General features: G+C 43.5%; 1 protein-coding gene across 2 annotated transcripts in view; it reads left to right on the top strand.

Annotated features, from left to right (window-relative positions):
- The window catches only part of PHF10 (PHD finger protein 10), a 134,244-nt gene extending 123,283 nt beyond the window's left edge, over positions 1 to 10,961 (top strand). For both annotated transcript variants that reach the window (XM_082252295.1, XM_082252294.1), the window contains 2 exons: positions 2,876 to 3,064; positions 10,722 to 10,961. In XM_082252295.1, coding sequence (XP_082108421.1) covers positions 2,876 to 3,064; positions 10,722 to 10,807 — 275 coding nt within the window. In that variant the 3' untranslated portion in view covers positions 10,808 to 10,961. The remainder of the gene's footprint in view (positions 1 to 2,875; positions 3,065 to 10,721) is intronic.
- The last annotated feature ends 2,267 nt before the right edge of the window (positions 10,962 to 13,228 follow it).

Genomic DNA, 13,228 nt, shown 5'->3' with positions numbered 1-13,228 from the left:
GAGGTGGCCTTTTTGGTGGCTTTTACTTCTTCTGAATGCAGGGTGTCGGAGCTGGCGGCGTTGTCTTGTCATTGACCTTACCTGTTGGTTTACAGAGCTAAGGTGGTTCTTTGTCCCTGTCCGTTGTTGCTTCCAAAGATCATCTTTGATTTCCATTTGATTTCCTATATCCCAGGCCTAAGCATCATAAGAAAATTGCTCTGCATTCCCTGGATGTGGTTCGGGCAATCTGAGTGTACCTGGCAGCTACGGAGTCTTTTAGAAGTCAGACTCCTGATTTGTACTCACGGCTGGACCTCAAAGGGTTGGCCGTTTCTGCTGAGATTATTTCCAGATGGTTTAGAGACAGTGATTCAGGCCTATTCAATTAGGGGTCAGGTTCCTACTTTCCCTGTTAAGGCACACTCTACTCGGGCGCTTAGTGCCTCCTGGGCCTTCCGTCATCAGGCATCAGTGATGCAGGTTTGCAAGGCGGCCATCTGGTCGTCTGTGCACGCTTTTTACAAAGTTTTTTTTTAAAGTGGTTAATGTCTTGGCCGATGCTTCTTTTGGCCACAAGTTTTTTGCAGACTGCTGTTTGAGGATGTATTTTATTTTTTTTTTTTTAGGTGAGCTCCAGTTGTTTTGGTTGAGCTCCATGTTACCTGATTGGCTTTGGTTAGCCTTGGGAATTTTTTTTTCTGCTATTTTCCCACACCTCACGTTTAACACTGCTTTGTGACATCCTAATGGTTAAAGCGGAGTTCCGGGCACAAAAACGATATTTTTTTTTTTGTGCCCCTCCGCTAGGTAGACCTCACCTGAAAAGGAATTGGATATTTATTTTTTTTTTTTGTTTACTTACCTTGTAATTGAAGATCGAAGATACTCACCTCAGAGTACTTCCTCCCTCGGAGCCACGGCTCACCCCGTCACTTCCTGTCTCGCTATGATTCCTGGGAGCTGAACGTTCATAGCTCCCAGGAATCAATGCGACGGCACCGGCCCCGCTCGTCATTTCCTGGCGACGCCGCATTCCCCTGCTAAACAGCTTCTGGGCATGCCCAGAAGCTGTGGAGGAATGCGGCGCCGCACCGGAAGTGACGAGAGGGGCCGGTGCAGGCGCATTCTGGGACAAGAAGACGCGGAAGAAGACACAGAAGAGGACCGCGCCGGCTTCAGCTGCCCACAAGAGAGATGGAAACGCTGTGGAAGCAATTTTATAAGTATTTCTTCTAAAAGGTAAGTGCGAACCGGGACAGATCAGAGGCTAGCCATTGTGGAATGTGCTAGCCCTGACTGTCCCGGGGGTATGTTTAGTAAAAAATGACTTCTGTGCCCGGAACTCCGCTTTAAGTAGAACCAGGAGCTGTGCCTGTCAGAGAACGAAAGAAAATGGGATTTTTGACTTACCGTAAAATCCATTTCTCTGATGTTCATTGACGGACACATCGTCCACCCCTCTGTGTAGTTGGATTTCTTCTGACACTGCTAACAAAACTGAGTGTGGGTGTATACCCCCTGGGACTGCCCATAGGCGTAGTCACGCTTTTTCCTGCCTAGTGTCCTACTCCTGTAGGGGACAGTATAACCCAATGGTTAAGAAGAATCAGGAGCCAATGAACATCAGAGAAATGGATTTTACAGTAAGTCAAAAATCAGTTTTGGGAACCAAACACCCCCCCCCCCCCTTTTCAGGGCTATAAAACGGGTATAAATACAAATGTTATCTAAAAATAAAACTCATGAATATAAAAGCGAATATACAAGTGGCAAAATATGAAAATAAAATAAAATTTAAAGAGTATATACCCATTTGCAAAGAATATCCGATTCAGGTGAATAGTAGACTGAAAGAAAATCTTTTATACAGACACACAGAAGTCACAAGACTTAATTAGTGAAATGAATAGAAAGATGGTCCGCATCTGAAGACATTGCCCCTGAATTAGGGCAATGCCCCCCAAAATGCTTTTGGATTTTATTTTGTTATAAGTTTAATTTTATCATTAAATTACCTTGGACTCATGAACATTTGTGTGGATTCTCAACTCTGGGTTCTTTCCCTATTCTTGAGGGTAGTCCCATTTTTGTTAAGTGCCGAACTGTCCAGTGACAATTTCAGTGACCCTTAAAAAAAATCTAAAACCAGCGCCTTATTTGTTTGTGTGTGTGTGTTTTTTTAAATTTTCACATGCAGTTTTTTGCAGTTGCTGTCTCTGCATCCACTACCATAGGTTTCTTTCACTCATATGGAGACTGATGCAGACGCCATAACATATTCCTCCTGCATGTAGTACGGGTGCCTGCGCCCATTTGAAACCGGCCTTGCATGTTCTATATTTATTTTAATGGTCGACACATATGTTTTCTACTGAAATAGCTGTATATCCTTAGCTTAGAACTCTGGTGAGTACTTTGTAAAGGATGGTATGGAATGCCCTTGCACTGATTTTGTAATATTCCTACTCCTAGAGAGAGCAGCGCAATTGTGTAGTCTTTTCTTGGGAACTAATACACTTTTTAAGGAAAAGGTGTTTTTTTTTTTTTTTTTTTTTGTGCTATTTTTAATGTAATTTTTTTTCTTTCTAATCCAGTGTTTTTTGTTTTTTTTTTTACAAATCCCAATAGCCTAAGCTGAAATTTGTACACACAGTTGAATGAGTCACATTATTAATTCGTCCACCACTCTCTCTGCAGAGGGGGCCATAGGTAGCTTCAATTAGAGGTAGTCTGAAAACAAGCAGATTCTGCTGTGCTCTTTATTAGAAAACCCAAAATGTGCAATGATAAACAGGTTTAAAACTTTTTTCATGTGACATGGCTACATATTACTTCTTTGACAGCAGTAATGATAATAATGGTTGATGTTTTCCTACTTATTGTATCTCTTTAGGTCACCCTTCATGCTTGGATATGATGCCAGAATTGGTTACAGTAATAAAAAAATACCCTTGGCAATGTATGGAGTGCAAAACATGTATTATATGTAGCCAGCCTCACCATGAAGAGGATATGATGTTCTGTGACCACTGTGACCGTGGCTATCATACTTTTTGTGTCGGACTTGGTGTTCTTCCATCAGGTAGGTTTGCTGATGAGTGCAGAGTCATATAAAAACACATTAGATGAAAATCCTGTAAAACTTTGTAGCATGCACAGGATACATTGAAATTTTAATGGTAACGTCTCAATGTTTTGAAATCACGAGCCTGATTTACTAGTGTGATGTGAGAAAAGTAGGGAATGTGTTTGAGTTTATTCACTTATGAAGTATTTAAACTTTCAAACTTGGCAGTAAAAAATCCCCCCATATAGAACTTGGTCTTGGGTGGATAATTAGATGTAAAATTGATTGTAGTTTTTTTTTTTTTTTTTTTTTTATATACAGTGGGTACGGAAAGTATTCAGACCCCCTTAAATTTTTCACTCTTTGTTATATTGCAGCCATTTGCTAAAATCATTTAAGTTCATTCTTCTTCCTCATGAATGTACACATAGCACCCCATATTGACAGAAAAACACAGAATTGTTGACATTGTTGCAGATTTATTAAAAAAGAAAAACTGAAATATCACATGGTCCTAAGTATATTCAGACCCTTTGCTCAGTATTTAGTAGAAGCCCCCTTTTGATCTAATACAGCCAGGAGTCTTTTTGGGAAAGATGCAACAAGTCTTTCACACCTGGATTTGGGGATCCTCTGCCATTCCTCCTTGCAGATCCTCTCCAGTTCTGTCAGGTTGGATGGTAAACGTTGGTGGACAGCCATTTTTAGGTCTCTCCAGAGATGCTCAATTGGGTTTAAGTCAGGGCTCTGGCTGGGCCATTCAAGAACAGTCATGGAGTTGTTGTGAAGCCACTCCTTCGTTATTTTAGCTGTGTGCTTAGGGTCATTGTCTTGTTGGAAGGTAAACCTTTGGGCCAGTCTGAGGTCCAGAGCACTCTGGAGAAGGTTTTTGTCCAGGATATCCCTGTACTTGGCCGCATTCATCTTTCCCTCGATTGCAACCAGTCGTCCTGTCCCTGCAGCTGAAAAACACCCCCACAGCATGATTCTGCTACCACCATGCTTCACTGTTGGGACTGTATTGGACAGGTGATGAGCAGTGCCTGGTTTTCTCCACACATACCGCTTAGAATTAAGGCCAAAAAGTTCTATTTTGGTCTCATCAGACCAGAGAATCTTATTTCTCACCATCTTGGAGTCCTTCAGGTGTTTTTTAGCAAACTCCATGCGGGCTTTCATGTGTCTTACACAGAGGAGAGGCTTCCGTCGGGCCACTCTGCCATAAAGCCCCGACTGGTGGAGGGCTGCAGTAATGGTTGACTTTCTACAACTTTCTCCCATCTCCTGACTGCATCTCTGGAGCTCAGCCACAGTGATCTTTGGGTTCTTCTTTACCTCTCTCACCAAGGCTCTTCTCCCCTGATAGCTCAGTTTGGCCGGACGGCCAGCTCTAGGAAGGGTTCTGGTCGTCCCAAACGTCTTCCATTTGAGGATTATGGAGGCCACTGTGCTCTTAGGAACCTTAAGTGCAGCAGAAATCTTTTTGTAACCTTGGCCAGATCTGTGCCTTGCCACAATTCTGTCTCTGAGCTCTTCAGGCAGTTCCTTTGACCTCATGATTCTCATTTGCTCTGACATGCATTGTGATCTGGAAGGTCTTATATAGACAGGTGTGTGGCTTTCCTAATCAAGTCCAATCAGTATAATCAAACACAGCTGGACTCAAATTAAGGTGTAGAACCATCTCAAGGATGATCAGAAGAAATGGAAAGCACCTGAGTTAAATATATGAGTGTCACAGCAAAGGGTCTGAATACTTAGGACCATGTGATATTTCAGTTTTTCTTTTTTAATAAATCTGCAACAATGTCAACAATTCTGTGTTTTTCTGTCAGTATGGGGTGCTATGTTTACATTCATGAGGAAGAAGAATGAACTTAAATGATTTTAGCAAATGGAGGCAATATAACAAAGAGTGAAAAATTTAAGGGGGTCTGAATACTTTCCGTACCCACTGTACTTGTCTCCTCTGTGCAGTTGGTTTTGCACAGGGAGCAGCCCGCTATGGGGGCACCTGAGCTGAGCTGCAGCTCCGTGTGTTCATTCAGACATAGAGCTGCCCTCTCTCTCCTGATTGGCTCACTGACTTTGACAGCTGCGGGAGCCAATGGCGCCGCTGCTGTATCACAGCCAATCAGGACGGCCGAAGGACTCGTGGACATCGCTGGACAGAGAGGGGGCACAGATAAGTATTAGGGGTCCTGGGAGGCTGCTACACACAAGGCTTTTTATCTTATCTAAATCTAGGCATTAAGATAAAAAACCTCCCTGGCTTCACAACTCCTTTAAATCACATCACAGGTCGCACTTTTTCCACCACTTCTGCCCATAGCACTGCTTCCCACCCTTTTGCCACCAGGACTGCGCTACAGGATGGTTGATGCCTGGATTGCTGTGTAGCTGTCTACAGACACGCTTACCCCATTTCTGCACTTTACTTAGTGGGTACCCCACAGGGGAACACTTTCACTGATGGCAACCATGCAAAAGGAACTGCAGCAACACTCAGTCAAACACGTGCTCTGCTGCAGGTTTGCATGACACAAGCTGCCCATAGTGATGTTCCCTTGCACCAGCGCAGGACCCTATTTTAAGTCTCTGAATCTGTTTCAAGCTATATCTCAGAAAGGCAACAAGTGGCCTATCTGACAGATGCAGGTTTCTCTACAACCAAGAGTCCCCTTCACTGGAACTAAGGGGCCAAGCCGAACAGCTGAAAAACAACCCTCCACCATAATCCCCCCCCCCCCCTCCACCAGATGGTTTTGACCAGTGCACAAAACAAGGTCCATAAAGACATGGATGAGCGAGTTGGGGTGGAGGAACTTGACTGGCCTGCAGAGTCCTGACCTCAACCCAATAGAACACCTTTGGGATAAATTAGAGCGGAGACTGCGAGCCAGGGATTCTCCTACCAACATCCGTGCCTAACCTCACAGATGCGCTTCTGGAACAATGGTCAAACATTCAAATAGACACACTCCTAAACCTTGTGGACAGCCTTCCCCGATGAGTTGAAGCTGTTATTGCTGCAAAGCTTGGGTCAACTCTATATTGAACCCTACGGAAAAAGACTGGGATGCCATTAAAGTTCTTGTGCGTGTAAAGGCAGGTGTCCCAATAATTTTGACAACATATTGTACCTGATACTGTGGCTTCATGCTGTGTGCAAAAGCCTCGCATAGTTGCACTTATTTCTCCTCCCTCTAGCCCTTCCCCTCTAGGTAATAAGATCTCCAAAGTTTCAAAAGTCATTCCACATTCATGAACATATCTGGGCAATTATAGAATTGGGATACATCTGAAAAGATTTACACTCCTCTGAGAATCATTGCCGAGCTATATCCAGTGGTAAAAGAATGCACAAAAAAGTGGACTTTTGTGGTCATGGACGTCCTAGCTCTGCAACCTGCTGTTGTCAAACTTCAGTTAATGGGACTAATGCAATGAACAATCAGTAGGCTCTTGTATTTTAGGACCAGTTCTGGCGGAACACTTACAAACATTGCCTTCCCCCATTTCTGTGATGTCCTTATTCACTGGGACACCATACTTGTATGCCTTTTGGAGGAAGACGTCTCTGGTGATGCTTTTGACAAATTCTTCAGAGGTCACAGGAGTAAAAAATACTTTCTGACAGGGGAAGACTCCAAAACAACCCGGGCCCCCCCCCCCCCCCAATCACCCCTCATTGTTCTTACCAGGTTTCTACTTCAAAGCCAAACATCAGCCTTTCCTTTCGGTGCAAGACTTGGAAAACAAAGCCACCAAGCCTACCCCAAAGGCTTTTTCACAATGAATATGTAACAGGGCAGATTCCGGTCATCCTAGTGGCTCCAGACTGGCTTTGCCGGTCTCGGTATGCCTATCTGGTATGGCTGGTCGCCGATCCTCCTTGGAGTCTTCCTCTCAGGGAAGATCTGTTGTCACAAGGGCCAATCTTCCATCCTGCTTTACAGTCGCTGGCTTTGATGGCTTGTCTGTTGAAAGCCAGGTGCTGAAGGATACAGGGTTGTCTGGCTCTGTGATTCCTACGCTGTTAAAAGCTAGAAAATCTACTTCTAGGAGGATCTATCTACCATATTACTATCATATTTGAAAGACCTACATTGTGTGGTGTGAATCCCTCAGGGTTCACTCTCGCTCCTTTTCGTTGACTCGAATCTTGGCTTTCCTCTGAGGGGTTGAGCAGCGGCTGGCCTTGAGTACCATCAAGCATGGCCGGTGCTTCCACTAGGCAAATTAGGCAGCCATCTAGGGTGCATTGCCACCTAGGGGGTGCAGCCATGAGTCGGCACACTATCTCCATCATTAATGATCATTTTGAGCTGAGGGGAGAGGCGGCAGTGGGCGAGGAAGAAGGGACAGAAGAAAATGATAGGTGTCTGGGGCAGTGGCAGAACTACCAGGCCTTGGCTTTCCACCGCTGTTTGGGGGGGCCCCAATAGGCAGGAAGGGAGCCCACTGGAGTGCTGCCTGCATGATGATCCTCTTCGGCTGGAGCTGAGTGGCCTAAACCCCGAGCAGGAAGTGATACTCTGCACTGAGCTGGTGGGCAGCCGTTAACGTCCCTGGGTCGATATTAAGCAGGGAGCGGAGGAGAGCTGAGCCGGAGCTTGGCACTGACTGCTGCTTCTCCATCCACCACGAGTCGGTTGGAGCTGTGGTGAGCACTGTGATCCAGGAGAGGCGCGTCCTGGGAAAAGGAATCACGGTGAAGGAGGGCAGAGTGCAGACCTCTCTCTTCATACTGCCCAGTGGGTGTCCCCAGAACAGGGGATCGGGGTGTAACATGGAGGATCCCTGGTGTGAAAGGGAATCGGGGTCACCAGGATTTGCCATGGTGAATCTGAGTCACCAGGTGTGACATGGGGGATAGGGGTCACTGGGTGTAACAGGGGTTCGGGGTCAACATGTGTTCCCTGAGAAATTGGGGTCCCTTTGTGTGCCATGGGGGATTGATGTCCCCAGGTGTGACATGTAAAAACATCAGTGTCTCTCCGAGTATGACATGGAGGAACATCAGGGGCCCCTGGTGTGACATAGAGGAACATTGGGGTCACTGGGTATGACAGCATGATATTGAGGAATATTGGGGTCCCAGGATGTGACATGGAAAAACATCAGGGTCCCTGGGTGTGATATAGAGGGACATAAGGACATGAATGAATATGGGGGTCACTGGGTATGACAGCATAACATGGAGGAACCATCAGATCAGGGTCACTGGGTATTACATAGAGGAGTTTTTAACCCTTTCCCTTTTTTATTTATTTTTTTGGGGGGGGGCGCGCAAGTAGCTGGTCTTGCCTAGGGCGTAAAATAGTCTAGCACCGGCCCTGCCATCAAGGGCCAGGATTCGGCTTTGGGGGTTTTCTTTCAAAGTCCATTGGCCACACACTCCATGGTACGTACCTTTTCTCCAGGGAATGAGACACTTGGTTCCTCCATTGCGGTCTCCATTGACGCCGTGGGACCTCAATTTGGTGTTATCAGTTCTCCAGAAGCTTCCCTTTGAAAACATTCGGGAGGATCCCCTGCTTACATTGTCCCAGAAGGTGGCCTTTTTGGTGGCTACTATTTCTACACGCAGGGTGTCGGAGCTGGTGGCGCGGTCTTGACTCCTTACCTGGTGGTTCAAAGGGATAAGGTGGTTCTTCGTCCTTGTCAGTCGTTCCTTCCAAAGGTCATCTCTGATTTTCTTTTGAATAAAGAAATTGCCTTGCATTCCCTGGATGTGGTTCGAGCAATATGGGTGTACCTGGCAGCTATGGAGTCTTTTAGGAATGCAGACTCCCTATATTAAGTCCATCCGTGAGGACAAAGGGTTGGCTGCTTCTGCTGCGACCATTTCCAGATGGCTCAGACAGACCCCTTATTCCATCAGGGGTCAGGTTCCTCCTTTCCCTGTTAAGGCGCACTCTACTCGGGCGCTTAGTGCCTCCTGGGCCTTCCGCCATCAGGTGTCAGTGATCCAGGTTTGCAAGGCGTCTACCTGGTCGTCTGTGTACACGTGCACAACGTTTTATAAGGTGGATGTGTTGATCTGCAGATGCTTCCTTCGGCCACAAGGTTTTGAAGGTGCTGTTTAGAGGACTTGGTCCTCTTTGAGGGTGTGTTTAATTTTTTCAGTTGAGCTCCATGTTACCTGGTTGGCTAGGTTTAGCCTTGGGAAGCATTTTTTTTTTTCTTGCTGTTCCCACCCCATGAAGTCAAGAAGATGAGAAGCTGTGTCCGTCAATGAACAAAAGAGAAAATGGGATTTTTTTACTTCATTGACGGACACCCCATCCACCCCTCTATGGAGTTGGGTTTTTTACTTCTGACACTGCTTGTAATAAAACTGAGTACCTATAGCAGAGAGTGGGAGTATAAACCCTGGGACTGCCCCAAAGGCGTAGTCCAGTTCTCTTCTGCCTAGTGTCCTACTCCTGTAGGGGGCAGGCTCTGTGTCCGTCAATGAACATCAGAGAAATTGATTTTACGGTAAGGCAAAAATCCAATTTTTGGATCTATTTATCAACCATTTATATACACAGAGAGTACATCTTTATATTACATATGTTGCTTGACAACAGGGGATTTCCTGCAAAACCTAGCACAATGTTCATGTGCATTGCCCATCCCAGACAGTCACATACAATGCCACATATTGTAGGTTTTAAGCCATTTCTTTTTTAAAGAATATTGTTGTAGGGATGATTTTACAAATTTTTCTTTAATTATACAAAATTTTTGTACACTTTTAGTAAATGCAGCTATTTTTAAAGGAACATAGTTTCAGCAAAACTACATCCATACCCTTTTAAAAAGGGCAGTAATATGTGAACTTCCATAGTTGACTTGTTTTAAAAGTATACTGGGCAACTTTTCATAGCTTTGTGACTGCAGGTTCTGTGCTTTTCAAAAGAGAATGGAGGCTGCTGCAATTGACCTCTCCTGAAAATACTAGTTGCTTGGTGTTCATGCAGATCTGCACACACATTTCCCTGATAAAAGACTCAAAATACTCATGTGAGGGACAGTCAACAATTATTTTGACTATCAGTAATAGTCATTTCTCATATTTGTTTATAGAGGGGTATTCTGTTTTAGGTTTGTTTTTCCACATTTTAAAGCAGGGTTCCACCCAAAAGTGGAACTTTGCTTTATGTGTTCCTGACCCCCTGACATGCCACATTTGGCATCTCATTTATTTTATTTTTTTTTTCAGAATCCTACTTACCTAGGTGGATGCAGCAGTTGTCCCACACTGAGAACCGAGCGATCAAACCCCACTGACTGCTCGGTCCTCACGGGTCCCTGAGCAGAGTGCTGGTGTCTTGTCTGTCAGCAGCTCTCTGCTCTGGCTGTACTACTTTAATCGTACAGTACGGGGCACAGGCTGGATATTCATAGACCCTGGGTATAGGCTGCTACCTTCAGGTTATTGGACATTGGAAAAGCTTTGTTGGAGACATTCCCCCAGCCATACCCTTATAACCTTAGACCACTTTGTGAGACCTTGATGTTTTGCTTGTGTCCTTGAGTGATGGACCTCTTCTTCCCTTACAATATTTTTTTTTTTTTTATTATTATTATTACAAATGTGTATAGTTTTTATCCTATAATGAGAACACTGCTTTTTGTTTGTCATTTTAAACAAAGTAACATTCTTGTTTTCATTTGAAAGGTCCCTGGATATGTGACTGCTGTCAGAATGTTACGGCCACACCAAAAAAAGGAGTTAAAAGAGGCAAAAACAGTAAAGAAGGATAAACTACGTGTATTCATATATGCTGATTGTACAAACCTTTGAAAATGGTGCTACGCAACAGAATATTCCGGTTATCTTAAAATCTCTCAATTACATGACACTTTTTCATATTTATAAACCAAATAATAAACAAAGGTTGGAATTTACTTAATCTTTCTTAACATCCTGGGACTTGATGAATACATAATTTTTTTAAAGTTTGCTTTTTTTATTCAACATTTTAACGAAAAATACAAATGCATATATAAATATACCTCATACCAAGGGGCTTGGAAAGAAAAGAACTGTACACATGCACTGAATAATACCCATGTGCTGCAAATGTTAATTATTCCCTTTTTAAATGTTGGCCTTTTAAGTATAAATTTCTAGTCACAAGTGTTTAACTTTCTTTACAACTAGTTTTGGGAGAGGATAGTCACACAGACAAATCCATATGTGATATATTGGTAGACCATGTTTGTCATTTTTACTATGTCATTGAATTTTTTATTCTTGTATGTATGACTGAATAAGGTGTTGTCAACTGCAAGTACTGTGCTGTGCTTACTTTGCATATGTGTGAGCTGTTATTGTAGATATAGTGAAACCTCAAAGCTGCTTAAAGCCCAGAAGCATTACACTGTGAAAACATATGACCACAGGAGTTATAAGAGGTGCATGAACTGTTGTGAAATCAAGGGCTTTTATATGGGGTCAAATTCAATGGGACCATCTTCTTCCTTTTTTTTTTTTTTATGTTCAGTTATATCAATTTCTGCTGCTTGAAAGTCAACGATAACTTTTTAAATCATAACTAAAGTGATAAATTTTAAATTCTGAGCTGTCTTGAGTTGTGTTTTTTTTTTTTTTTTAGTTTTTTTTTTTCTATTTGTGGTTGTCAAATTGTACAGATCTAGTTGATTGGACATAGGACAAGATCATAGATCTTGGGTGCAAACACATGTTAAACACTTAACCACTTAAGCCCCGGAAGATTTTACCCCCTTCCTGACCAGGGCCTATTTTGCGATTCGGCACTGCGTTGCTTTAACGGACAATTGCACGTCGTGCGACTCTGTACCTAGACGAATTTCACGTCCTTTTTTTTCCTCAAACAGAGCTTTCTTTTGGTGGTATTTGATCACCTGTGCGATTTTTTTTTTTTTTGATAATGCGCTATAAACAAAAAGAGCTTCAATTTTGCAAAAATAACAATATTTTTCACATTTTTTTTATATGAAATTCCTAAAAAAAAAAAATGTAAAAATCTAAATTTTTTTAACATTTTAGGCCAATTTGTTTTCTGCTACATATGTTTGGTAAAAAAAATCGCAAAAAGCGTATTTTGATTGGTTTGCACAAAAGTTATTGCGTTTACTAAGGGAAAGATTTTTGTCATTTTTGTTGTTTTTTTTTAACGAGTAATGGCGGCGAACTGCGATTTTTTTTTTTTTTTTCTCTGCGGGACTGCGACATTGCGGCGGACAGATCGGACCCTTGACTGACATTTTTGACACTTTTGGGGTTACCAGTGACATTACTACAGTAATCAGTGCTATACATATGCACTGTTACTGTAAAAATGACACTGGGAGGGAAGGGGTTAACTTTATTGGAGAGGGAGGGGTTAAGTGTGTCCCTAGGGGCGTGTTTCTAACTGAGATTGGATGTGGCACTGGCTACTTGTGTAAGAACAGAGATCAACGGTCCTACATAGTAGAACCGTGTGATCTTCATTCTTACACAGGGGAAAATGACAGGTGCCTGTATTTACATTAGCCGCCTGCCTTTCTCCCGCTTTAACGGACGATCGCGAGTGCCCGGCGGACATCGGGTCCGCCGGGCACATGCGCGGGGGGGTCCGTGAGCGAGCAGGAGCGCGCCTCCGGCGGTGTGCGCTCGCTCCCCAGAGCATCACAGGTTAGCGACGTAAACCTAGGTCGCTTTGCATGTGAGGGGCTGACTGCCGACGTAGATCTACGTTAGGCAGTCGGCAAGTGATTAATAAAGAAGGCACATATACTGATTTGGTTTTTTTTACCAGCAATAACTGTTTAGTCACAGTTCAGGCAGTTCTCTGATTGGAAACCTCAAAAACTGTAGTTTGAGCTTAACAAGTAGTAGTCCAGTAGTATCCAGCAGTCGCTGGATACACTTGACTGATTCCCTTGACTTTTTTTTTTTTTCTTGGTTATTGAGACATAATAACTACACATTTGTTTCAAAAACATTAACAAAGACCCTGTCATTTAGCAAGCTATGCCAGAGAGGCGCAAATCTGATGATTTTTAGCAATTAATGCTCCTTAATATGTGCATGCTGACTTGCAATCTGGATGCAGGTCATGAATACTAACTGGCTGGCTTCATAAACTGCATGACTTCCTGAAGAGCAAATGGACACACATAATTCAGAATCATAGTTTCTCCAAATAACCCACT

Source organism: Pelophylax lessonae, assembly GCF_965119305.1.
Source record: "Pelophylax lessonae genome assembly, chromosome: 3".
NCBI classification, from domain to species: Eukaryota; Metazoa; Chordata; class Amphibia; order Anura; family Ranidae; genus Pelophylax; species Pelophylax lessonae.
The sequence above is the reverse complement of the archived record's forward strand: the minus strand, read 5'-3'. Positions and strand labels throughout refer to the sequence as shown.